This window comes from Gobio gobio, assembly GCF_949357685.1.
Source record: "Gobio gobio genome assembly, chromosome: 13".
Classification (NCBI taxonomy): domain Eukaryota; kingdom Metazoa; phylum Chordata; class Actinopteri; order Cypriniformes; family Gobionidae; genus Gobio; species Gobio gobio.
The window spans coordinates 3,234,022-3,258,553 of NC_137106.1; the positions used below are offsets into that span (position 1 = coordinate 3,234,022).

A 24,532-nucleotide genomic window follows, 5' to 3' on the forward strand; every position below is an offset into this window, starting at 1 on the left:
ACACTGATCTGTAGAAACAAAGAGGTTCCTCATAATAGGGTCTCATGCATTGCCAAGTTGAGCAAACACTCAAAGCCATGCCAGTACGGCCCTGTCCCAAATGGCACCCTAAACCCTCACGGTCTTCCTCTGAGTCCGCACTTTCATGACGTTACGCTGCTTTGACTACCGGGAAGAAGTTTGCTGCGTACTCGTACAGTGCACGCTCGGCAGATATCGGCGCATATCGACCTCAAAGGGGGCACTCGACATCACAAACAACTCTATGATATTTGTATTATTATAAAAAACATTTAAAACAACCCTAATACACCAATATAAATATAGAATGCTACATTAAACAATTTCGTAATGGAAAAAATGTAATAATAAATCAACTCCATAGGATTCGAAGTGTAGGATTCAAACGTCCCCATAGGCTTAGGACGTTCCAGTTCAGTCCATTGCAAATGTTCCTCCAGTAGTGGGCACTCATGCAACGTAAGCAATGACGCACATCCGAGTGAACGAGACGGAGGGAAGTTAACGAGTGAAGGGCATAATAAAAATGAACTGGATCGCAGCACAGGTGTGCGATTTGGGACAGGGCCGGCCTCTACTAAACTCTTACTCGTCTCTCTTAAAAGGATAGCCTTTCCTTCAGAAACCTCCCTAGATCCCCCTTGAGGTGGGGAGAAGCATTACATCATACGACACAAAACTGCTTTTTAGAACTGTTACCAAGTAAAATAAGTTAATTTATTTATTTGACAAGTAATCTTGTATTGTATTGTGATAATGAGCCGTGATGACATAACACACTTTTAATATCTAGGCACTTTTCTGCATCTGTAAACTTGACACTATATTACTCAAAACAAATTGATAACAAAAATGTAAAAAAATTAATTAATTAATTTGCTGCATAATCTTACAGATGGGCCTAACACAAATCAACTTAGGAAAAATAATGTATCTGTAATATGATCATGCATGCTCAATTTATTAAAGTCAAAATGTTGTCATTTAGCAGACACTTTTATCCAAAGCGACTTACAATAGAGGAGAGCAATAGAAGCAACTAAACAAACAAGGGGCAACAGCATGCAAGTGCTGTAACAAGTCTCAGTTAATCTAGCGGAGTACACATTGTACAGTACACATACACTTTTTTTAAAATAAAATATACAAACAAAAAGAAAAATAAATAGAATAGTTAAGTGCTAGTCTTTATTGGTCAGGTGCTGCTGGAAAAGATGTGTCTTAAGATGTTTTTTGAAAATGGCTACAGACTCGGCTGCTCGAAAAGGTCCCTGAGAGTGATTTCATGCATCTTTGGGATGGCACCACGAGGCGTCGTTCATTTACAGAACGCAAGCTTCTGGAGGGTGTGTATGTCTGAACAAGCGAGTTTAGGTATATTGGTGCAGAGCAGGTGGTTGCTTTGTAGGCGAGCACCAGTGCCTTGAATTTGATTCGAGCGGCTATTGGTAGCCAGTGCAGACTGATGAAGAGAGGCATGACGTGCGCTGTCTTCGGCTCGTTAAAGACCACCCTTGCTGCTGCATTCTGGATCAGTTGCAAGGGTTTGATAGTGCATGCCGGAAGGCCCACTAAAAGAGCATTAAAGTAGTCCAGTCTGGAGAGAACAAGAGCTTGGACCAGGAGTTGTGTGGCCTGTTCTGACAGGAAGGGTCTAATCTTCCTAATGCTGTATAAAACACATCTGCAGGACCGGGTTGTTGCTGTAATGTGGTCAGTGAATTTTAGTTGATCATCAATCACAATTCTGAGGTTCCTGGCTGTCCTGGAAGGAGTAAAGGTTGATGAACCTAGCTGAATGGAGAGATTATGATGAAGTTCTGGATTTGGTTGACACCACAAGCAGTTCTGTCTTTGAAAGGTTGAGTTGCAGGTGATGCTCCTTCATCCAGCCAGAAATGTCTGTTAGGCAGGCAACAATACGAACAACAACTGTAGGATCATCTGGTTGTAATGAGAAGTAGAGTTTAGTGCCATCAGCATAGCAGTGAAAGGAAAAGCCGTGTTTCTGAATGACAGATCCTAATGATGACATGTAGATGGAAAAGTGACGTGGTCCAAGCACTGAGCCCTGTGGAACTCCAGTAGCTAGAGCAAAACTAAAAACTAAAAGCAAAACTAAACCTTTGACAACATTTGACATGTTATTTTGTAGCCTTCATCTTTCCTCTGTTAGCGGACTCTTTGCAAACACAGGCAATATAGTCATGATTGTTTTATTTATGGTTTAAAAACAAACATCTAATACTGTATAATTGGACAGAATAATATTATTTATCGCTATACGTGAACAAGATTGAAATTAAATATTTTCTTTAACCTGTATCTTTTCTCAGGTATCTCTGTGGTGAAACACCATCTCTGTGATAGTCGCTCATGAACGGTTCTTTCTTTGGGTTGGTCATAATTTATCTTTGGCTGCATTATAATGACTTCCTAATTTTGGGATATGATCAAAGATTGCATATGTGGATGTGTTCGGAGAAATTAGCCATTGAAAAATTATATTTTAACTACCAATATGTTTAAATGAACGAAATGACAATGGAATTCGAAGTCGTCAAGTCAGTAAAATTAATCTACAGTATATCACTGCTGCGTATGGGTGAACACACAACACAACGTGTATAAAGAGGGCTTATTTTATCTATACCAAACATTATATCTCAAATAACTATTTGAGCAAACGCAGTCAGAGTGACGAATCATTCATAAACGGACATGACTACTTGTGTGCCACAGCCCGCAGCCTCCTCGTGCGGTTTTGCTTCTCTGCATTGGTTATTGGTAATGATACAGTAAGTTACTCTTTTCATCACATACACCCCCCCCCCCCAACTGTGATGAATATGCATGCTGAAATTACAATACAATGTATAGGTTTATGAATAAACATCACAATATATTAGATCACTTCAATCTGAGATTCAAATGCACAGATATATACGGAATTAAAATCCATCTCTTGTTTATTTCTTTGTGTTGAAGGAAAAGAAGAAAGCAAATACCTTCTGTATTTTAACGGGAGTGAATGGAAGTGTGTCATCTGTGTTAATGAAAGATCAACTACTTACACATCACTGTCACACACCACCACTAACAGTCCATCTACCAGTATCACATCACTGTCACAATCCACCACTAACAGTCCATCTACCAGTATCACATCACTGTCACAATCCACCACTAACAGTCCATCTACCAGTATCACATCACTGTCACAATCCACCACTAACAGTCCATCTACCAGTATCACATCACTGTCACAATCCACTACTAACAGTCCATCTACCAGTTTTACATCACTGTCACACACCACCACTAACAGTCCATCTACCAGTATCACATCACTGTCACAATCCACCACTAACAGTCCATCTACCAGTATCACATCACAGTCACAATCCACCACTAACAGTCCATCTACCAGTATCACATCACTGTCACACACCACCACTAACAGTCCATCTACCAGTTTCACATCACAGTCACACACCACCACTAACAGACCATCTACCAGTTTCACATCACTGTCACAATCCACCACTAACAGTCCATCTACCAGTATCACATCACTGTCACAATCCACCACTAACAGTCCATCTACCAGTTTTACATCACTGTCACACACCACCACTAACAGTCCATCTACCAGTATCACATCACTGTCACAATCCACCACTAACAGTCCATCTACCAGTTTCACATCACTGTCACAAACCACCACTAACAGTCCATCTACCAGTTTCACATCACTGTCACACACCACCACTAGCAGTCCATCTACCACAACACCCGAGATAACTTACAATCTAACTATAGATGATCTAAAAGACAAGGATGGATTTATTAATCCCTCAAAAGCATCGTAAGTGTGCGGTTACCAGTGACTTTTAAAATTAAAGCTATATTACTGAATACAGAGTGATTATTAAATTTTGCAGAGAATCTTTGGACAATCTGGAGTCTAAGATGGAAGAGATGGAAACCAACAATATAAGCAATGCACGCATTGTCATGGGGGATGTTATTGGTCTTGTTCACATACAAGATGAGAACACAGAAAGCAGAGACACATGTTACTCTTCAGATCTGAACAGGATAAACGTAAGACCTGAGAAACATTTAAACATTATATGATTCCTAGTTTATGATGATAATTCTTTTTTTTACAGGTTGCTGGCTGTCAAAGTGACCAGAACACAAAAATGATCTGGTCTGTAAAGATTCCCAGCGAGGCCTTTAATAAATCTCGACTTGAAAACAATGGAAGTGCGTTACTTGGAATTCTACGGTTCAGAAACATGGGAAAGGTACTCGTAATTAAAAAAAAAAAACATTTTAAGGAAAGTTTATGGGATAGTTCACCCAAAACATTTTCACTAATCTTTTTACCATCATGACACAAACTGACTTCGTATTGACTTCAGAAGAGCTGGATATTAGTACACTATGTCATATGCACTACTGTTATGATGCTTTTATGGTGTTTTTATCCTTTTTGCTAAAGAGTTCAAAAATTCTACTTTTGTATTGCAGTGAAATAACAGCATAAAATACACTTTATGGGTGACCTTTGAACAAATGTCTCTTGATATCTATTGTATTCACACGTTTATATTTGATTTTCTCTATTTCTTATTTAGGATGAAACTAAAAATTACTCTGTTTTGAACAATGAGGTTTATGGAATAACGATGGAGGCCAATATCTCCAGCCTTACCAACAATATTGAAATGCTCTTTACAAAGAAAGAGCTGGTAAGGAAGGTTTTGTTGTGAAACTTTTTTTTATATAATAATCAGACACTGTAAAACCAAAATAAAAAATTTCTTACAGGTGGGTAAGGCGTCCTGCAGATCTTGGGATGGCGAAGGTACATTTATTTATGGCTGTTTTGATAAGTTTCCATCAACAAACCCAATGTATTTTATATATTTAATTCGTCATACTCTTTTCTTCAAAGGAAATCTTACATGGATGACATCCGGCTGCAAGACAGAACAAATCAACAACACCATAAATTGCTCGTGTTCACATCTGACGTTCTTTGCAGTGCTGATGGTGAGAAGCTTCTCAGAGTTTCAGTTAAACACCCCATGAATTCAGAGCCTATTAGTCCACGTCTATATTCTAATAAATCTGTACAAGATGACTAAAAAAACATAACAAATATATATATTTAAAATGCAAAGATCTGGTGCCGTATTTACAAAACATTTTATCTTACCACTAAGAGTTCTCCTAAATAGCAGTAAGAGTTTTCTCTTAAAACCTATTCACAAAGCTGCTGAGACCAGAGCAGCAATTTATATGGATGATGTCACACGCTTATTAACTATGACCACAGTGATTGGCTGAAAGGGGTGGGGTCTCTGTCAGTGTTTTAATAAAAAAATATATTGTAGGTATCATGATGTTGCCATATTCAAAAACAGACTTTAACCCTCTGAAGTTAAGACATGCTCTGACATTTGTGTTTTTTTCTTCAGTTGCTTATAAACACATTAATGGCAAAAGTGTAATTACACTGTATTCAGCACAAACTGGGCTACCATAATATGTGAGCAACATGTATCTACATGCTTGTATTTTTTAGATAAAAATGTTTATGCATGATTTAAAAAAAAAAAAAAAGAATTTGTTTTAAAATGAAGGCCTCAAAACACACAATAGATATCTGTTCCCAAGACTTTTGACTCCTGTGTTTTTGCATAGAGTTTTTTCTTTAAACTGCTGTGAGAATCATTGAGCCTACTCATTCACATAAAACAATACACTGATTTAAAATTTGTAAGACAGTTTCTCTTCACAAAGCCAATATGCGAGGAGACGTGATAGTTAATGAATAATGATGAGATAACACCTGAGATAACAAAATGACATAATAGTTTGCATAATGAGCTGCATAATTAGCTGCATAATGAATGAGCTTCAGGTAGGCCTATGTGACAGAGCAACAGAGCAAAGGAAATATATATATATTTTAGTTTATTTTATTTGGAATGTAATCAACAAAGGCCTTTTATATTTTAAATGATCAGAAGATTTGACTACACTGCAAAAAATGCTCTTCTTATTTGGTATTTTTTCTTGTTTCCAATCCAAATATTTAAAATTCTTAAATCAAGATTAATTTACTACTAGATAAGTAAAAATTTCTGGGGGGAAAATGAAAATGAAGTGAGTTTTTGCTTAGTTAGTTAGTTAGTTAACTTTATTGTCCCCAAGGGGAAATTCTGCTTGGGCACAGTGCAGAGTTGCTTCATAAAGGTAGACCAGATAACTTAAAACAATCTATATTATCATCTGCCACAACAATTTATGATTTTTTAAAACATAATTTATTACACCAATTTATTAAAACACAACATTTAGCTAATTAGATCAAACACATGTTTTTACTCCAAACTTTCTTTATATCACAAGTCAAATGTTTTAAATAACCTTATGTGATCTCATTTGGCTTTGGATCAAAAAATCAGACAGAAAATATATCATTTTACAATATTCTGCATAATTATAAAAGCTTGAATAGCATTGAATTATAAATATAATCTATTATGAAAACACCCAACATGGTATAAATAACACAGATAAACCATATATTGTCACGATTGTGTGTTTATTATCTTCAAACGTGTCTATCTGCATGTTACAGCGATTTCTGGAAGCTGTTTATGTCAATGTCACATGGTATCTTCTTCAGCGTGCTATATATGGACTACGTGTGCACGGAGTGCCCTCCGGCTGCCAGTATGAACTGAAAACACAACACATCAGAGTATCAAGCGCTCATAATGATTACATCTGCGATTGAAGTAATAACACTTCTCTGTATAGAAATTTGACACAGACATGTGAGAATCTATCAATATTTCTCCTCATCTGCACACTTTTGAACTAAAAGCCCTGAGGGATGTTGTTTTGTCGTGAGTCTTCATGACGAGAATAGAGGAGTTTTTTATGAATGAGAGCAGCTGACGCTCATATTACAATCAAAGGTACTGACGCGGTTTTCATATTCATAACTCCTGACACATATTAACAAATTACTGTCACTATATGACTTTGAGATTAAAACAGAGGTCAAAAATGGAAGCTTGATCTTTTAAATGATGTATAGTTTGTCAAGGTAATTACTTACATCTGACAGTAATTTTGAGCTAATTTAAACAAAGAAAGCTTCAGTGCGTCCTCGCGCAGGTTTTTGCGTTTAATATTCACAGATGCTAACAGAGTAAACTTAGCCTACTTACACACAGTGGTGGATCGTTGCTTTCAGAAATGAACAGCTTTTCATGGAGAATTATTCCAGGATTATTAAACGTGTCTCAAAACGATGTAGTTGAAGTAGGAATGCAGTACTTGATGTGTTTGTTTGAGCTGATGTGTGTGTCGGCGTCGTCTCCGGAGCCTCAGTATTTGAATCTCAATAGAATGCATGCTTCGTGGGCCTGGTCGCATTAGTGTATAATGTAATTTTCTGAAGACTATCTGAATGAACGTCTTTGACAGAGAGGCTGCAGATCGCGCATCATGTTTGATTTCTTTATTTTGCAAAAAGCACAACAATTTGTTTTTATTGTGGCTGTACTAAAAAAAAAAGAAACTTAGCAGATTATAATGATGTGTAACACTTGCCTGAATGATAAAAAACGACAGAGTTATTTGAGTCTCTTTGGCACTGATAAGAAAAAAAGCGAGCCGATCGCACCGGTACGACCGCCGACTCGAGAGGGTTAAAATAAGAATGTTGCTAAATGCAAATAAAGAAATTGTCAGCCTCTTAGAGAATGCAGAATTCAAATGACAAATTAAGTGTTTTATAAACAAAGTTCAGGTGGAGCACCATCTAATCAGCTTGAGAGGAGGCATATATACAGTACACATAGCCTACTCATCTAGTTACCTCAACAGTTTTCTGCATCCCTCCACCACTTCTCACTTTTGGCCCAGCCGGGGATCTGGGGAATACTCTGCATGGGTTTGGGCTAAATTCTGAGCTCAGAGCCCTCGATCCACTCGGACAGAACAGCAAATTGCCTCATTTTACTCTTTTACTCTATACGATCATTTGTAAGTGTGATCATTCAATGCAAATTGCCTATACATAAAATAACCTTATATTATGTCATTGCAGATTAAAATCTATAAATCAAAATATTTATTGCATTTATGTAGAAAAGGGTCAGCACCCAAGGCTCTATTGCCTCAATGTTGTACAATGTTTTTGGGTGGATTGCGGAGACGGCTTGCTGGCAACAGCCATTAGGGTTGTTTGTGATTTGGTCTTAGTGACTTAGGAGTCCTTTTGACTACTCCTAATTTTTCACAGATTTAGGAGCTGGTTTTAGCGCTAAAATGCTTTGTGAAATACTCTTACAGAAAATAATTAGTAGTCCTAAACATTATTTTTTAAGAGTATTTCCTAAATCGCCAAGTTAGGAGCTACTTTTAGCCTTAAGATGTTTTATGAATAGGGCCCCAGATTCTTTAAAATGGTTGTTTCTGTTGTGTTTTCTCTGATCTCTCAGTTTCCTCCAGATGTAAATACAAACATCACAGCACAATATGTGGAATCATTGAGCTTTATCACTTCTATCGGTTGCGGCATCTCCATGTTTTTTATGTCCGTCGCTCTGTTCATGCATTTCCTGTTAAGGTAGAGTATCTTAATAATATAACATATAGTTACTGTTAGTTTTTTGACCAATCGCTTTTGTTCCTCTTTTAGATAAAAGCGTCTGCTAAGGGCATAAATGCATGTTACAAATACAGGTTGTTTTCATATTTTAACAGGAAAGCCAAATCAAACCAGGCCACGAAGATCTTGATGAACATGTTTGTGGCTTTGTTTCTCCTGAATTTATCATTTTTGTCAAACGAGAGCGTGGCCAACACAGAAGACAAGGCTGCGTGCGTCTTCATAGCGCTGCTCATGCATTACTCCATGCTGGCTACATTCACCTGGTTCTTCATTCAAGCTCTTCATATGTACTTATGGCTCATCAGACAGAACGTCACCATCACAAACTACATGAGGAAGATCACTGTGTGCGGCTGGAGTGAGTTATATGGAAAAACTACTTATTCTACTGTTGACTTAAAATAAAACCTTTTAAAACAAAAACCAGCAAGTCAGACTGTAAACCGTTCACATGAAAAAGAAAATATATTGGGCAGTTTACTGACATGCTACTTTTATGCATTTTTTTACCTTTACTTGAGCAGCTTGCCTTCATTACTTGTCTCCATCAGTGGTATTTTTATATGAATTTTAGTAATTAGTACATTAAATTAAATTAAATGAATATGAGGAATGTTGCCTTGGCAACTGGCTGAAATATATATATATTTTTAATATTTATTTTCAGTGAAAGATTAATTTAATGCAAATGTTTTTATGGTTTTGGCTTTAGTGAACTATAATAACCCTGATCTCCATGTGTTTTCAGCATTTCCAGCTCCAATAGTCATAGCTGTTGCTTCAATAGGAGGATATAAAACAGTTATTATAAACACAACATCTGGAAAAAACACACGAATGTAAGTTGTTCTGATGTCACAAATATATGAATTAATGAAGCTTGAAGTGGCCTACTATAGAACTTTAAAGGTTCCTAATTTTGTTTTGGAGTCTCCTACAACAGATTGACATGCATTCAAGGTCAAAAAACAAATAATATCCACTGCAGCATCAGCTCTTTTCTCTCAATGTCTGAAACTGTTCAATCAAGGATTCAGTCTCTCTAAACCCCACCCCTCTGAGAGCTGCTGTGCTCTGATTAGTCAGATAATCCAGTCTGCTGTGATTGGTCAGAAACCAAACGCTCATTATCATATCTTAAGCTCAGCTCTTGATGGCCAGTGATAGGAACAGTAACGATGGCATGGGTTTTACTGTATCAATCTCATCAAAAAGGATTTGCTTTGGCAGCAGAAAACAGCATCTTCTCGACATGAATAATAGGCCAGCAGCCAATGGGGTGACACTATGCAAATTAGTTCAACTAAGGACAATGCGAGTACATCTTCACTCTGGGCGACTAAACAATATCCATCATTAGCCATTGGCTAATATATGCTTTTTTACTCGCCAATTTATGTCTAAGAGGCTAAGAATAAGTTGAGCATAGATATATTTTCACTCCCGGAACACTCAGAGAGTCTAGTTCAGTTCAGCTCAATGGATGCGCCACACCTGTATCTGATGTACCGTAAACTCTAGTGTGAAGGCGCACAACTCGCCGTCACTTTGAGAGAGCGCTGTGTTTCTCTCTCACACGCAAAGAGAGAGAATGTTACATACCACGCAGAATTGTTGTATTTTCCTGTCAAAACAACAAGAGTTAATTTGGAATTATTCAGCTTTTAAGAAGAATCATAAGATATGCGGTAGTGGGCGGGACTAATGTGCAAACGGAAATCTCTGGGGGCTCATCTATTATCTTCACTGTTTTGATTTCAGCAAATCAACAACATGATTAAAATTCATGAACCCAGCAGCAACTGCTCCATGGTCCAGGCCTGCCACTGCTCCACGTCTCATGGTCTCAGCCACTGATCCATGGTCCAGACCTGCCACTGCTCAAAATCTCATGGTCTCAGCCACTGCTCCAGGGTCCAGACCCGCCACTGCTCAAAATCTCATGGTCTCAGCCACTGATCCATGTCTCATGGGGTCAGCCACTGCTCCAGGGTCCAGGCCCGCCACTGCTCAAAATCTCATGGTCTCAGCCACTGATCCATGTCTCATGGGGTCAGCCACTGCTCCAGGGTCCAGGCCCGCCACTGCTCAACATCTCATGGTCTCAGCCACTGCTCCACGTCTCATGGTCTCAGCCACTGCTCCACATCTCATGGTCTCAGCCGCTGCTCCACGTCTCATGGTCTCATGGTCTCAGCCATTGCTCCACATCTTATGGTCTCAGCCACTGCTCCACGTCTCATGGTCTCAGCCATTGCTCCACATCTTATGGTCTCAGCCACTGCTCCACGTCTCATGGTCTCAGCCACTTCTCCAAGTCTCATGGACTCAGCCACTGATCCACGTCTCATGGTCTCAGCCACTTCTCCACATCTCATGGTCTCAGCCACTGCTCCACATCTCATGGACTCAGCCACTGATCCACGTCTCATGGTGTCAGCCACTGCTCCACATCTCATGGTCTCAGCCACTGCTCCACATCTCATGGACTCAGCCACTGATCCACGTCTCATGGTGTCAGCCACTGCTCCACGTCTCATGGTCTCAGCCACTGCTCCACATCTCATGGTCTCAGCCGCTGCTCCACGTCTCATGGTCTCATGGTCTCAGCCATTGCTCCACATCTTATGGTCTCAGCCACTGCTCCACGTCTCATGGTCTCAGCCATTGCTCCACATGTTATGGTCTCAGCCACTGCTCCACGTCTCATGGTCTCAGCCACTTCTCCAAGTCTCATGGACTCAGCCACTGATCCACGTCTCATGGTCTCAGCCACTGCTCCACATCTCATGGACTCAGCCACTGATCCACGTCTCATGGTGTCAGCCACTGCTCCACATCTCATGGTCTCAGCCACTGCTCCACATCTCATGGACTCAGCCACTGATCCACGTCTCATGGTGTCAGCCACTGCTCCACGTCTCATGGTCTCAGCCACTGCTCCACATCTCATGGTCTCAGCCGCTGCTCCACGTCTCATGGTCTCATGGTCTCAGCCATTGCTCCACATCTTATGGTCTCAGCCACTGCTCCACGTCTCATGGTCTCAGCCATTGCTCCACATCTTATGGTCTCAGCCACTGCTCCACGTCTCATGGTCTCAGCCACTTCTCCAAGTCTCATGGACTCAGCCACTGATCCACGTCTCATGGTCTCAGCCACTGATCCACATCTCATGGTCTCAGCCACTGCTCCACATCTCATAGACTCAGCCACTGATCCACGTCTCATGGTGTCAGCCACTGCTCCACGTCTCATGGTCTCAGCCACTGCTCCACGTCTCATGGTCTCAGCCACTGCTCCACATCTCATGGTGTCAGCCACTGCTCCACGTCTTATGGTCTCAGCCACTGCTCCACGTCTCATGGTGTCAGCCACTGCTCCAGGGTCCAGGCCCGCCACTGCTCCACGTCTCATGGTCTCAGCCACTGCTCCACATCTCATGGTCTCAGCCACTGCTCCACGTCTCATGGTCTCAGCCACTTCTCCAAGTCTCATGGACTCAGCCACTGATCCACGTCTCATGGTCTCAGCCACTTCTCCACATCTCATGGTCTCAGCCACTGCTCCACATCTCATTGGCTCAGCCACTGATCCACGTCTCATGGTGTCAGCCACTGCTCCACATCTCATGGTCTCAGCCACTGCTCCACATCTCATGGACTCAGCCACTGATCCACGTCTCATGGTGTCAGCCACTGCTCCACGTCTCATGGTCTCAGCCACTGCTCCACATCTCATGGTCTCAGCCGCTGCTCCACGTCTCATGGTCTCATGGTCTCAGCCATTGCTCCACATCTTATGGTCTCAGCCACTGCTCCACGTCTCATGGTCTCAGCCATTGCTCCACATGTTATGGTCTCAGCCACTGCTCCACGTCTCATGGTCTCAGCCACTTCTCCAAGTCTCATGGACTCAGCCACTGATCCATGTCTCATGGGGTCAGCCACTGCTCCAGGGTCCAGGCCCGCCACTGCTCAAAATCTCATGGTCTCAGCCACTGATCCATGTCTCATGGGGTCAGCCACTGCTCCAGGGTCCAGGCCCGCCACTGCTCAACATCTCATGGTCTCAGCCACTGCTCCACGTCTCATGGTCTCAGCCACTGCTCCACATCTCATGGTCTCAGCCGCTGCTCCACGTCTCATGGTCTCATGGTCTCAGCCATTGCTCCACATCTTATGGTCTCAGCCACTGCTCCACGTCTCATGGTCTCAGCCATTGCTCCACATCTTATGGTCTCAGCCACTGCTCCACGTCTCATGGTCTCAGCCACTTCTCCAAGTCTCATGGACTCAGCCACTGATCCACGTCTCATGGTCTCAGCCACTTCTCCACATCTCATGGTCTCAGCCACTGCTCCACATCTCATGGACTCAGCCACTGATCCACGTCTCATGGTGTCAGCCACTGCTCCACATCTCATGGTCTCAGCCACTGCTCCACATCTCATGGACTCAGCCACTGATCCACGTCTCATGGTGTCAGCCACTGCTCCACGTCTCATGGTCTCAGCCACTGCTCCACATCTCATGGTCTCAGCCGCTGCTCCACGTCTCATGGTCTCATGGTCTCAGCCATTGCTCCACATCTTATGGTCTCAGCCACTGCTCCACGTCTCATGGTCTCAGCCATTGCTCCACATGTTATGGTCTCAGCCACTGCTCCACGTCTCATGGTCTCAGCCACTTCTCCAAGTCTCATGGACTCAGCCACTGATCCACGTCTCATGGTCTCAGCCACTGCTCCACATCTCATGGACTCAGCCACTGATCCACGTCTCATGGTGTCAGCCACTGCTCCACATCTCATGGTCTCAGCCACTGCTCCACATCTCATGGACTCAGCCACTGATCCACGTCTCATGGTGTCAGCCACTGCTCCACGTCTCATGGTCTCAGCCACTGCTCCACATCTCATGGTCTCAGCCGCTGCTCCACGTCTCATGGTCTCATGGTCTCAGCCATTGCTCCACATCTTATGGTCTCAGCCACTGCTCCACGTCTCATGGTCTCAGCCATTGCTCCACATCTTATGGTCTCAGCCACTGCTCCACGTCTCATGGTCTCAGCCACTTCTCCAAGTCTCATGGACTCAGCCACTGATCCACGTCTCATGGTCTCAGCCACTGATCCACATCTCATGGTCTCAGCCACTGCTCCACATCTCATGGACTCAGCCACTGATCCACGTCTCATGGTGTCAGCCACTGCTCCACGTCTCATGGTCTCAGCCACTGCTCCACGTCTCATGGTCTCAGCCACTGCTCCACATCTCATGGTGTCAGCCACTGCTCCACGTCTTATGGTCTCAGCCACTGCTCCACGTCTCATGGTGTCAGCCACTGCTCCAGGGTCCAGGCCCGCCACTGCTCCACGTCTCATGGTCTCAGCCACTGCTCCACATCTCATGGTCTCAGCCACTGCTCCACGTCTCATGGTCTCAGCCACTTCTCCAAGTCTCATGGACTCAGCCACTGATCCACGTCTCATGGTCTCAGCCACTTCTCCACATCTCATGGTCTCAGCCACTGCTCCACATCTCATTGGCTCAGCCACTGATCCACGTCTCATGGTGTCAGCCACTGCTCCACATCTCATGGTCTCAGCCACTGCTCCACATCTCATGGACTCAGCCACTGATCCACGTCTCATGGTGTCAGCCACTGCTCCACGTCTCATGGTCTCAGCCACTGCTCCACATCTCATGGTCTCAGCCGCTGCTCCACGTCTCATGGTCTCATGGTCTCAGCCATTGCTCCACATCTTATGGTCTCAGCCACTGCTCCACGTCTCATGGTCTCAGCCATTGCTCCACATGTTATGGTCTCAGCCACTGCTCCACGTCTCATGGTCTCAGCCACTTCTCCAAGTCTCATGGACTCAGCCACTGATCCATGTCTCATGGGGTCAGCCACTGCTCCAGGGTCCAGGCCCGCCACTGCTCAAAATCTCATGGTCTCAGCCACTGATCCATGTCTCATGGGGTCAGCCACTGCTCCAGGGTCCAGGCCCGCCACTGCTCAACATCTCATGGTCTCAGCCACTGCTCCACGTCTCATGGTCTCAGCCACTGCTCCACATCTCATGGTCTCAGCCGCTGCTCCACGTCTCATGGTCTCATGGTCTCAGCCATTGCTCCACATCTTATGGTCTCAGCCACTGCTCCACGTCTCATGGTCTCAGCCATTGCTCCACATCTTATGGTCTCAGCCACTGCTCCACGTCTCATGGTCTCAGCCACTTCTCCAAGTCTCATGGACTCAGCCACTGATCCACGTCTCATGGTCTCAGCCACTTCTCCACATCTCATGGTCTCAGCCACTGCTCCACATCTCATGGACTCAGCCACTGATCCACGTCTCATGGTGTCAGCCACTGCTCCACATCTCATGGTCTCAGCCACTGCTCCACATCTCATGGACTCAGCCACTGATCCACGTCTCATGGTGTCAGCCACTGCTCCACGTCTCATGGTCTCAGCCACTGCTCCACATCTCATGGTCTCAGCCGCTGCTCCACGTCTCATGGTCTCATGGTCTCAGCCATTGCTCCACATCTTATGGTCTCAGCCACTGCTCCACGTCTCATGGTCTCAGCCATTGCTCCACATGTTATGGTCTCAGCCACTGCTCCACGTCTCATGGTCTCAGCCACTTCTCCAAGTCTCATGGACTCAGCCACTGATCCACGTCTCATGGTCTCAGCCACTGCTCCACATCTCATGGACTCAGCCACTGATCCACGTCTCATGGTGTCAGCCACTGCTCCACATCTCATGGTCTCAGCCACTGCTCCACATCTCATGGACTCAGCCACTGATCCACGTCTCATGGTGTCAGCCACTGCTCCACGTCTCATGGTCTCAGCCACTGCTCCACATCTCATGGTCTCAGCCGCTGCTCCACGTCTCATGGTCTCAGCCATTGCTCCACATCTTATGGTCTCAGCCACTGCTCCACGTCTCATGGTCTCAGCCATTGCTCCACATCTTATGGTCTCAGCCACTGCTCCACGTCTCATGGTCTCAGCCACTTCTCCAAGTCTCATGGACTCAGCCACTGATCCACGTCTCATGGTCTCAGCCACTGATCCACATCTCATGGTCTCAGCCACTGCTCCACATCTCATGGACTCAGCCACTGATCCACGTCTCATGGTGTCAGCCACTGCTCCACGTCTCATGGTCTCAGCCACTGCTCCACGTCTCATGGTCTCAGCCACTGCTCCACATCTCATGGTGTCAGCCACTGCTCCACGTCTTATGGTCTCAGCCACTGCTCCACGTCTCATGGTGTCAGCCACTGCTCCAGGGTCCAGGCCCGCCACTGCTCCACGTCTCATGGTCTCAGCCACTGCTCCACATCTCATGGTCTCAGCCACTGCTCCACGTCTCATGGTCTCAGCCACTTCTCCAAGTCTCATGGACTCAGCCACTGATCCACGTCTCATGGTCTCAGCCACTTCTCCACATCTCATGGTCTCAGCCACTGCTCCACATCTCATTGGCTCAGCCACTGATCCACGTCTCATGGTGTCAGCCACTGCTCCACATCTCATGGTCTCAGCCACTGCTCCACATCTCATGGACTCAGCCACTGATCCACGTCTCATGGTGTCAGCCACTGCTCCACGTCTCATGGTCTCAGCCACTGCTCCACATCTCATGGTCTCAGCCGCTGCTCCACGTCTCATGGTCTCATGGTCTCAGCCATTGCTCCACATCTTATGGTCTCAGCCACTGCTCCACGTCTCATGGTCTCAGCCATTGCTCCACATGTTATGGTCTCAGCCACTGCTCCACGTCTCATGGTCTCAGCCACTTCTCCAAGTCTCATGGACTCAGCCACTGATCCACGTCTCATGGTCTCAGCCACTGCTCCACATCTCATGGACTCAGCCACTGATCCACGTCTCATGGTGTCAGCCACTGCTCCACATCTCATGGTCTCAGCCACTGCTCCACATCTCATGGACTCAGCCACTGATCCACGTCTCATGGTGTCAGCCACTGCTCCACGTCTCATGGTCTCAGCCACTGCTCCACATCTCATGGTCTCAGCCGCTGCTCCACGTCTCATGGTCTCAGCCATTGCTCCACATCTTATGGTCTCAGCCACTGCTCCACGTCTCATGGTCTCAGCCATTGCTCCACATCTTATGGTCTCAGCCACTGCTCCACGTCTCATGGTCTCAGCCACTTCTCCAAGTCTCATGGACTCAGCCACTGATCCACGTCTCATGGTCTCAGCCACTGATCCACATCTCATGGTCTCAGCCACTGCTCCACATCTCATGGACTCAGCCACTGATCCACGTCTCATGGTGTCAGCCACTGCTCCCGGGTCCAGGCCCGCCACTGCTCCACGTCTCATGGTCTCAGCCACTGCTCCACGTCTCATGGTCTCAGCCACTGCTCCACATCTCATGGTGTCAGCCACTGCTCCACGTCTTATGGTCTCAGCCACTGCTCCACGTCTCATGGTGTCAGCCACTGCTCCAGGGTCCAGGCCCGCCACTGCTCCACGTCTCATGGTCTCAGCCACTGCTCCACATCTCATGGTCTCAGCCACTGATCTACGTCTCATGGTGTCAGCCACTGCTCCAGGGTCCAGGCCCGCCACTGCTACACATATCATGGTCTCAGCCACTGCTCCACGGTCCAGGGCTGCCACTGCCCCACATCTAATGCTATCAGCCACTGCTCAATGTTCCAGGCCTACCACTGCGCCACGTCTCATGGTCTCAGTCACTGCTCCACAATCCTGGCCCACCCATGTTCCACAGTCCAGGCTGACTCTGCTACATGATCCAGGCCCAGTTCTCCTTAACAGGCCCTCCATCCCTCACTATGGACCACCTTCACTCCACCACTCTCCTGGACTGTTGGTTTTGGGGTGGGTGTTCGTATAGGGTGCCTGGAGCCACCTTTTTGAGGGGGGAATATGTCACAAATGTTCACTATTGTAAATAAACTGCAATTGGGTTTTCCTCACCATTGTCTTTGTCTGCTCCATGTCATCTACGTTACACACACTACATGAATGGTAATATCTGAAAAAGCATGATAGGGGCACTTTAAGTGTCTTCTGATTGTCTTAATTATATTTCGCTCTCTTCTAATTATAGGTGCTGGATTACAGATCTTTTCATTCACTACATAGTGAACATTGGCTACTACACCTTAGTCTTCATCTTCACGACTGGAATCTTCATCACTATCTTCACTAGGATTGTCCAAGCCCGACGTAGAAGAGCGACTGATGGCAAGAGAAGCACGTTCAGAAAGCAGCTCATGATGGTGTTGAGTTTGTTCCTGCTCTTCGGCCTGACTTGGGCTGTGGCGTTCTTCAGTTATGGAGCGATGCTCATTCCCTCATATTACATCTTCACTGTGTTGAACTCGTTTCAGGGTGAGAAACAATCACATACATCACTACACTCGGTTTAGTGTAGAATGCTTTTATTTTCACAACAGGTTTCAGCAAATTATTTGAATTTATTCATTTTTATTTTATTTATTTATTTTTACATATATATTTTTAATTCATAATGCGTTATACATTAACATTTAGCAGACGCTTTTATCCAAAGCGACTTACAAATGAGAGCAATAGAAGCAACTAAAACAGTCAAGGGCAACAATATGCAAGTGCTGTAACAAGTCTCAGTTAATCTAGCAGAGAACACAAAGGACAGAACAATTTTCTTTTATTTTTTAAACAAATAAACAGACAGAAAATGAATAGAATGATAAGTACTATTCTTGATTGGTCAGGTGCTGCTGGAAAAATGTGTCTTTAGATGTTTTTTTGAAAATGGCTACAGATTTGGCTGCCCAAATAGAGTTAGGTCGTTCCACCAGGTGGGAACAGTCCAGGAAAAGGTCAGTGATAGTGATCTCATGCCTCTTTGGGATGGCACCACAAGGGTGTCGTTCACTTGCAGAACGTAAGCTTCTGGAGGGTGTGTAAGTCTGAACAAGCGAGTTCAGGTATATTGGTGCAGAGCCTGTGGTTGCTTTGATGGCGAGCGCCAGTCCCTTGAATTTGATTTGATTTTGCAAGGGTTGGATAGTGCATGCCGGAAGGCCCACTAGAAGAGCATTACAGTAGTCCAGTCTGGAGAGAACAAAAGCTTGGACCAGGAGTTGTGTGGCCTGCTCTGATACGAAGGGTCTAATCTTCCTAATGTTGTATAACGCAAATCTGCAGGACTGGGTTGTTGCAGTAATGTGGTGAGTGAATTTTAGTTGATCATCAATCATAACTCCAAGGTTCCTGGCTGTCCTGGAAGGAGTTATGGTTGATGAACCTAGCTGAATGGAGAGATTATAATGAAGTGATGGGTTGGCTGAGACCACAAGCAGTTCTGTCTTTGCAAGGTTGAATAGCAGGTGATGTTGCTTCATCCAGGAAGAAACGTCTGTCAGGGAGCAATACGAACACCAATTGTAGGATAATCTGGTTGAAATGAGAAGTAGAGTTGAGTGTCGTCAGCATAGCAGTGATAGGAAAAGCCATGTTTCTGAATGACAGATCCTAGTGATGACAACAAGATGGAGAAGAGAAGTGGTCCAAGCATTGAGCCCTGGGGAACTCCAGTAGCTAGATGATGTCACTTAGACACTTCACCTCTCCATGACACCCTGAAGGACCTACCTGAGAGATAAGACTTGAACCATTGGAGAGCAGTTCCTGAGATGCCCATCTTGAGTTGCTTTTGCTAGTCTCAGTGCTTCCGTAACCGAGAGCAGGGCAGTCTCAGTTGAGTGGCCGCTTTTGAAGCCGGATTGGTTGTTGTCCAGGAGGTTGTTCTGTTCAAGAAACATAGAGAGTTGGTTGAACACAACTCCCTCAAGTGTCTTTGCAATAAAAGGCAGAAGGGATACTGGTCTGTAGTTTTCTAAAAGTGCTGGGTTTAGAGAGGGTTTCTTAATCAGTGGGGTTACCCGAGCCTGTTTAAATGCTGTGGGGAAGGTCCCGGTGTGAAGAGAGGTGTTTACAATGTGAGTGAGTGCAGGAGTAACTGAGGAAGAAATAGCCTGAAGGAGGTGAGTGGGGATAGGATCAAGCAGACAGATAGTAGGGTGATAGGAAAGGATTAGTTTGGAGACTTCTGCTTCAGAGAGCAGAGAGAAGGAGGGGAGCGTGTGTGTGATGGTTGTTGAGATGTGCGTGTCAGTTTGTGGTGTGGTGAATTGGCTGCCAATGGAGGTTTTGTTTGTGAAGAATGATGCAAAGTCGTCAGCTGTAAGAGCTGATGACGGAGGGGAGGGAGGGGAACAAAGGAGCGAGGAGAAGGTTTTGAAAAGTATGCGAGAGTCAGAGGAATTGTTGATTTTTTTTGTGATAGTATGCAGTTTTAGCAGTGGAGATACTTGCAGAGAAAGAAGCAAGAAGAGACTGATGCAGAGTAAGGTCACTAGAGTTTTTAGATTTGCGCCACTTCCTCTCTGCGGCCCTGAGTCCAGAGCGATGTTCACGTAGAACATCAGACAGCCAGGGGGCAGAGGGGGTGGTGCTGGCTGGTCTGGATGAAACGGGACAAAAGTTGTCTAAAGGTGAAAGGTTATCGCTGAAAGGTGATCTGTGGAGGAGTGTGTGTTGTGTTAGGAGTTAGTAAGAGGTTAAGAGTGATGAGAAAGTGGTCTGAGGTGTGCAATGGAGTAACTAAAGTGTTGTCTGTGGGGCAGTAGCGTGTGTAGATAAGGTCCAAATGGTTACCTGATTTAGCTGAGTAGCTGTAATAGATACTCACTTAAGGTCAAAAGAGGTCAGTAGAGGGTTTATAATGGGAGTTTGGTTACAGTTTAAAAATCATGCAAATTAATTTAAATCTGTGAAATGTATTTGAGGAGGCAGAATTAGTAGAAATTATTTTCTCTGATTTTTTTCAGGGTTTTTCCTCTTCCTGTATTACTACCACATTCACAAAGGCATAGAAGGCCATTTCTCAGATGATCCAGAAAGGTCCAGCTCCACCACAACCATCGTTCAATCCAGAATTAAGGCTGTGGAAAATGTTTATAATGAGCCTAATTAAGACAGAAACCCATGTTGTCTCTCAGCTGATAAGTCAACAGTAGAAGGTCAGAATACTAGTTGTGTTTAATGTGCTGTACAGTTTAATATGTGTGTTTAATAATAATCTGTCTAATATGCTGTACGGTGAGGGGATATAATAACTCATAATGGGATCATTAGCTTTTAAGACATTTTAAACAAAAGTTAATTTAGCACGTACATCAGGGGTGTTGCCTCCGAGGAGGCAAGGGAGGCAGTGTCTTTTCAAAAAAACTGGATGAGACATTAAAAAATGTAAAAGTCACACATTTTTATAAAGTGACACTGTCCACAGGTGAAGTTTAGAGGGGGGTAACTGAGAATGAATGAGGGAAAGTCACGTGAGAGGAGGCAATGCCTCCCTTGTCATATTTATTAGGGGTGCTCTGATTGATCGGCTACCGATCGCTATCGGCCGATAATCGCTTTCGGATGATTGATCTTCTGACATCTTGACGAGTATAAACGTAAACACAGTAGGTTTTGTCTTAAGTGAAAGTATATAGGTGCTGGTCATTTAATTAGAATATCATCAAAAAGTTGATTTATTTCACTAATTCCATTCAAAAAGTGAAACTTGTATATTATATTCATTCATTACACACAGACTGATATATTTCAAATGTTTGTTTCTTTTAATTTTGATGATTATAACTGACAACTAAGGAAATTCCCAAATTCAGTATCTCAGAAATTAGAATATTACTTAAGACCAATACAAAGAAAGGATTTTCAGAAATCTTGGCCAATTGAAAAGTATGAACATGAAAAGTATGAGCATGTACAGCACTCAATACTTAGTTGGGGCTCCTTTTGCCTGAATTACTGCAGCAATGCGGCGTGGCATGGAGTCGATCAGTCCGTTTGCAATGACCTTTTGTGTCTTGCCCTCCTTGTGCAAGGTGTCAATGGTCTTCTTTTGGACATCTGTCAAGTCAGCAGTCTTCCCCATGATTGTGTAGCCTACAGAACTAGACTGAGAGACCATTTAAGCTTTTAAGGCCCATTAGGCCTTTGCAGGTGTTTTGAGTTGATTAGCCGATTAGAGTGTGGCACCAGGTGTCTTCAATATTGAACCTTTTCACAATATTCTAATTTTCTGAGATACTGAATTTGGGATTTCCCTTAGTTGTCAGTTATAATCATCAAAATAAAAAAATACAAAATAAACATTTGACATATATCAGTCTGTGTGTAATGAATGAATATAAAATAGTAATTATATAATATAATAAGTTTCACTAATGATGATCTCATTAGGTGAGTAAAAGGATTCACTTTTTGAATGGAATAAGTAAAATAAATCAACTTTTTGATGAAATTCTAATTATATGACCAGTACCTGTACAGTTGAGAACAGAGATCCATGCAGATCTTAGAGTGACAGTCACAGCTTTGTCTTTTGTTGTTTGATTAACATTAATGACACTCAGTGCTCTTGAATCACTAAATTTTGTAACCTTAATTGTAAGCATTAATCTGTATTTAATTTATTCAGGGAAGACCATCCAATATTATTTTACATTTGATTCCTTATTAAATTTGTTTTAAATTTGTATTGTCAGACCTACCTGAAAAAACGTATAGCTCTGTTTATTTTATTTGTATATTTATTCTATTTTTTGTGTTACTGCATGTTAATTGTTTTTGTTCTTATTTTATTACTGACTGTTCACTTTTCTTTTTTGTGAATTCATTTCAGAGTTTGAAATCAGGCTTGTCCTGTGCGTAAGATATTGTGCAACTATTACCCATTGTAAAAACAAAAATGCACTGCATGATCAAACTTAGGATGATCTCATTAGGTGAAATAATTACATATTTTTTGAAAAATGTCTAAAATGTCACCTAAAATAAAAAACAAGAGTCACCTAAGGGGAATTCAAAAAATAAATTATGGGCTTGAATGAATGTCTGTAAAAAATTCCTGATTGCGATCGGCTCCAAAAATCCTGATCAGAGCACCCTTAATATTTACAACATGTTTTTGAAGCGCTGATCATTGCAGCCAATCACAGACATTTTTGATGAGCGTGTGAATACAATGGCCAATCAGAGGTGTTTACGATTCTGCTCAACAGTGCTCAAAGCGTCACATTTTTTTAAATTTCAGTACCGACATGGTACAGAAGTCAAAGTACTTTTGACAACACTACTGCCTAATGTTACAGAATGAAACTAATGCCTAATGTTACAGAAAGGTAAAAAGTTAACGGCTGACATTTGCCTACACTGGATGTGAGCGTCACGTCAAAAGAAAAGAAAATCCAGCAGGGCCGTAGCTATTACTGTAGGCCCCAGTGCGGTTCATTGCTGTGGGACAACATTGTGTTCTTCCCCCTCGACTGAAATCGTGTTTTGTTTTGGACCCTCGATTGAAATCGCTTTCCGGGGTTGGAGGTAAGGCTGCTCGATTATGGCAAAAATCATATTCACGATTATTTAACATAATTATTGGTGGGCGATATGATCTTATTTCACAATATGAGTCATTTTATATATCAGTGAAATTGAACAATTATCGATACTTCAGCAAAAACTAAAACAAGGTTAACTAATGTAAGAAAAAGGTCCTCTAAATAATTAAATGAGACAAGTAAACTGTCAGCAATACAATAAGAACAAATAAACGTATTATCAAAAAACGGAAACAGGGTCTTTTTCACGGCTTAATGTGCTTTTAATAACACTGTGAAAGACCCAAATATAGAAAATAACCTGTAAAAAAATTGTTGTTGTAGAAGTTGTTGTAGAAGGCCTCTAATGCAGAAATAAATGTTTTTTTACATTTTCGACATTTTAGTAAGTTTTTAGGGGAATGTTGTAATATTGCAACGTTGGGTCTGTTGGATAGCAGAATTTCAGTGATTTCACTCTCTATCTGAATAAATGTAGAGAATATCTAAGGGTTCATTTGCAGGGTGTAATGATTATATTAGTAGCATATGTATACACTAGGGATGCCACAATTCTCAATAAAATATTGAACCGTTCGGTACGGCATTCACTTTTCAATACACGCTTGTGAATTGTGTTTTTTTCGGTTTTGCATTTACTAAATTATTTTGCTGCAAATTCTATCATTTGCCTCAATTCCAATACTGAACAACGCGACATACATTCACATCACACTTTAGTGGTAGAGTTATACTCACGGAACACTATAGTTATTCACAATCATGAAAGTTCATTATTTGCATGCGTTTTACAGCCTTGCCGGTTAAACATGCGCTTTTCCGAGATCAACGGATTCAAAGTAGTTTCACACTATACGCCTGTCAAACACGCGATTACTGGACTAAGTGGTCTTCCTGCGCTAATACTGTCAAATACACACAAGGTTAACATAAACACAGTCGGTTATGTCTAAAGTGAAAGTAAAATTGGCGCGTCTGTATATTAGATGCACGCAGGTCTTAAATTGACAGCAGTGCAGCCTATAGTGAACACGCTGTCCTTAAAGGGAAAGTTCACCTCTAAAATTGTCATTATTTACTCACTCTAATATTGTTCCAAACCTGTTTTAATTTCTCAATGACAGAATTTTCATTTTTGAGTGAACTATTTCTTTAATGTTAATAACAAAAGACAAAAAGAATATCACTCACTGCTCTTGACTGAAAAACTAATACAGTAGCTAAGAATCAATGTATATTTTATAGTGAAGTCTATGTAGTTTTTTATTTTTACATTTATTCATTCAATGTCATACTTAAATGCTGCTGTACTGCTCTGAG

At 43.1% G+C, this 24,532-nt stretch overlaps 1 protein-coding gene across 1 annotated transcript; it reads left to right on the top strand.

Annotated features, from left to right (window-relative positions):
* Positions 1-2,742: 2,742 nt before the first annotated feature.
* On the top strand, positions 2,743-20,900 carry LOC307136720 (adhesion G-protein coupled receptor G1-like; the record flags this gene model as incomplete). Its single annotated transcript, XM_079833968.1, has 12 exons — positions 2,743-2,808; positions 2,961-3,889; positions 3,966-4,128; positions 4,197-4,334; positions 4,668-4,781; positions 4,861-4,897; positions 4,988-5,085; positions 8,559-8,686; positions 8,824-9,089; positions 9,480-9,570; positions 17,860-18,143; positions 20,630-20,900. The coding sequence occupies 12 exons, from the start codon at positions 2,743-2,745 to the stop codon at positions 20,773-20,775; spliced, it is 2,460 nt and encodes an 819-aa protein (XP_079690094.1). The 3' UTR covers positions 20,776-20,900.
* Positions 20,901-24,532: the final 3,632 nt, after the last annotated feature.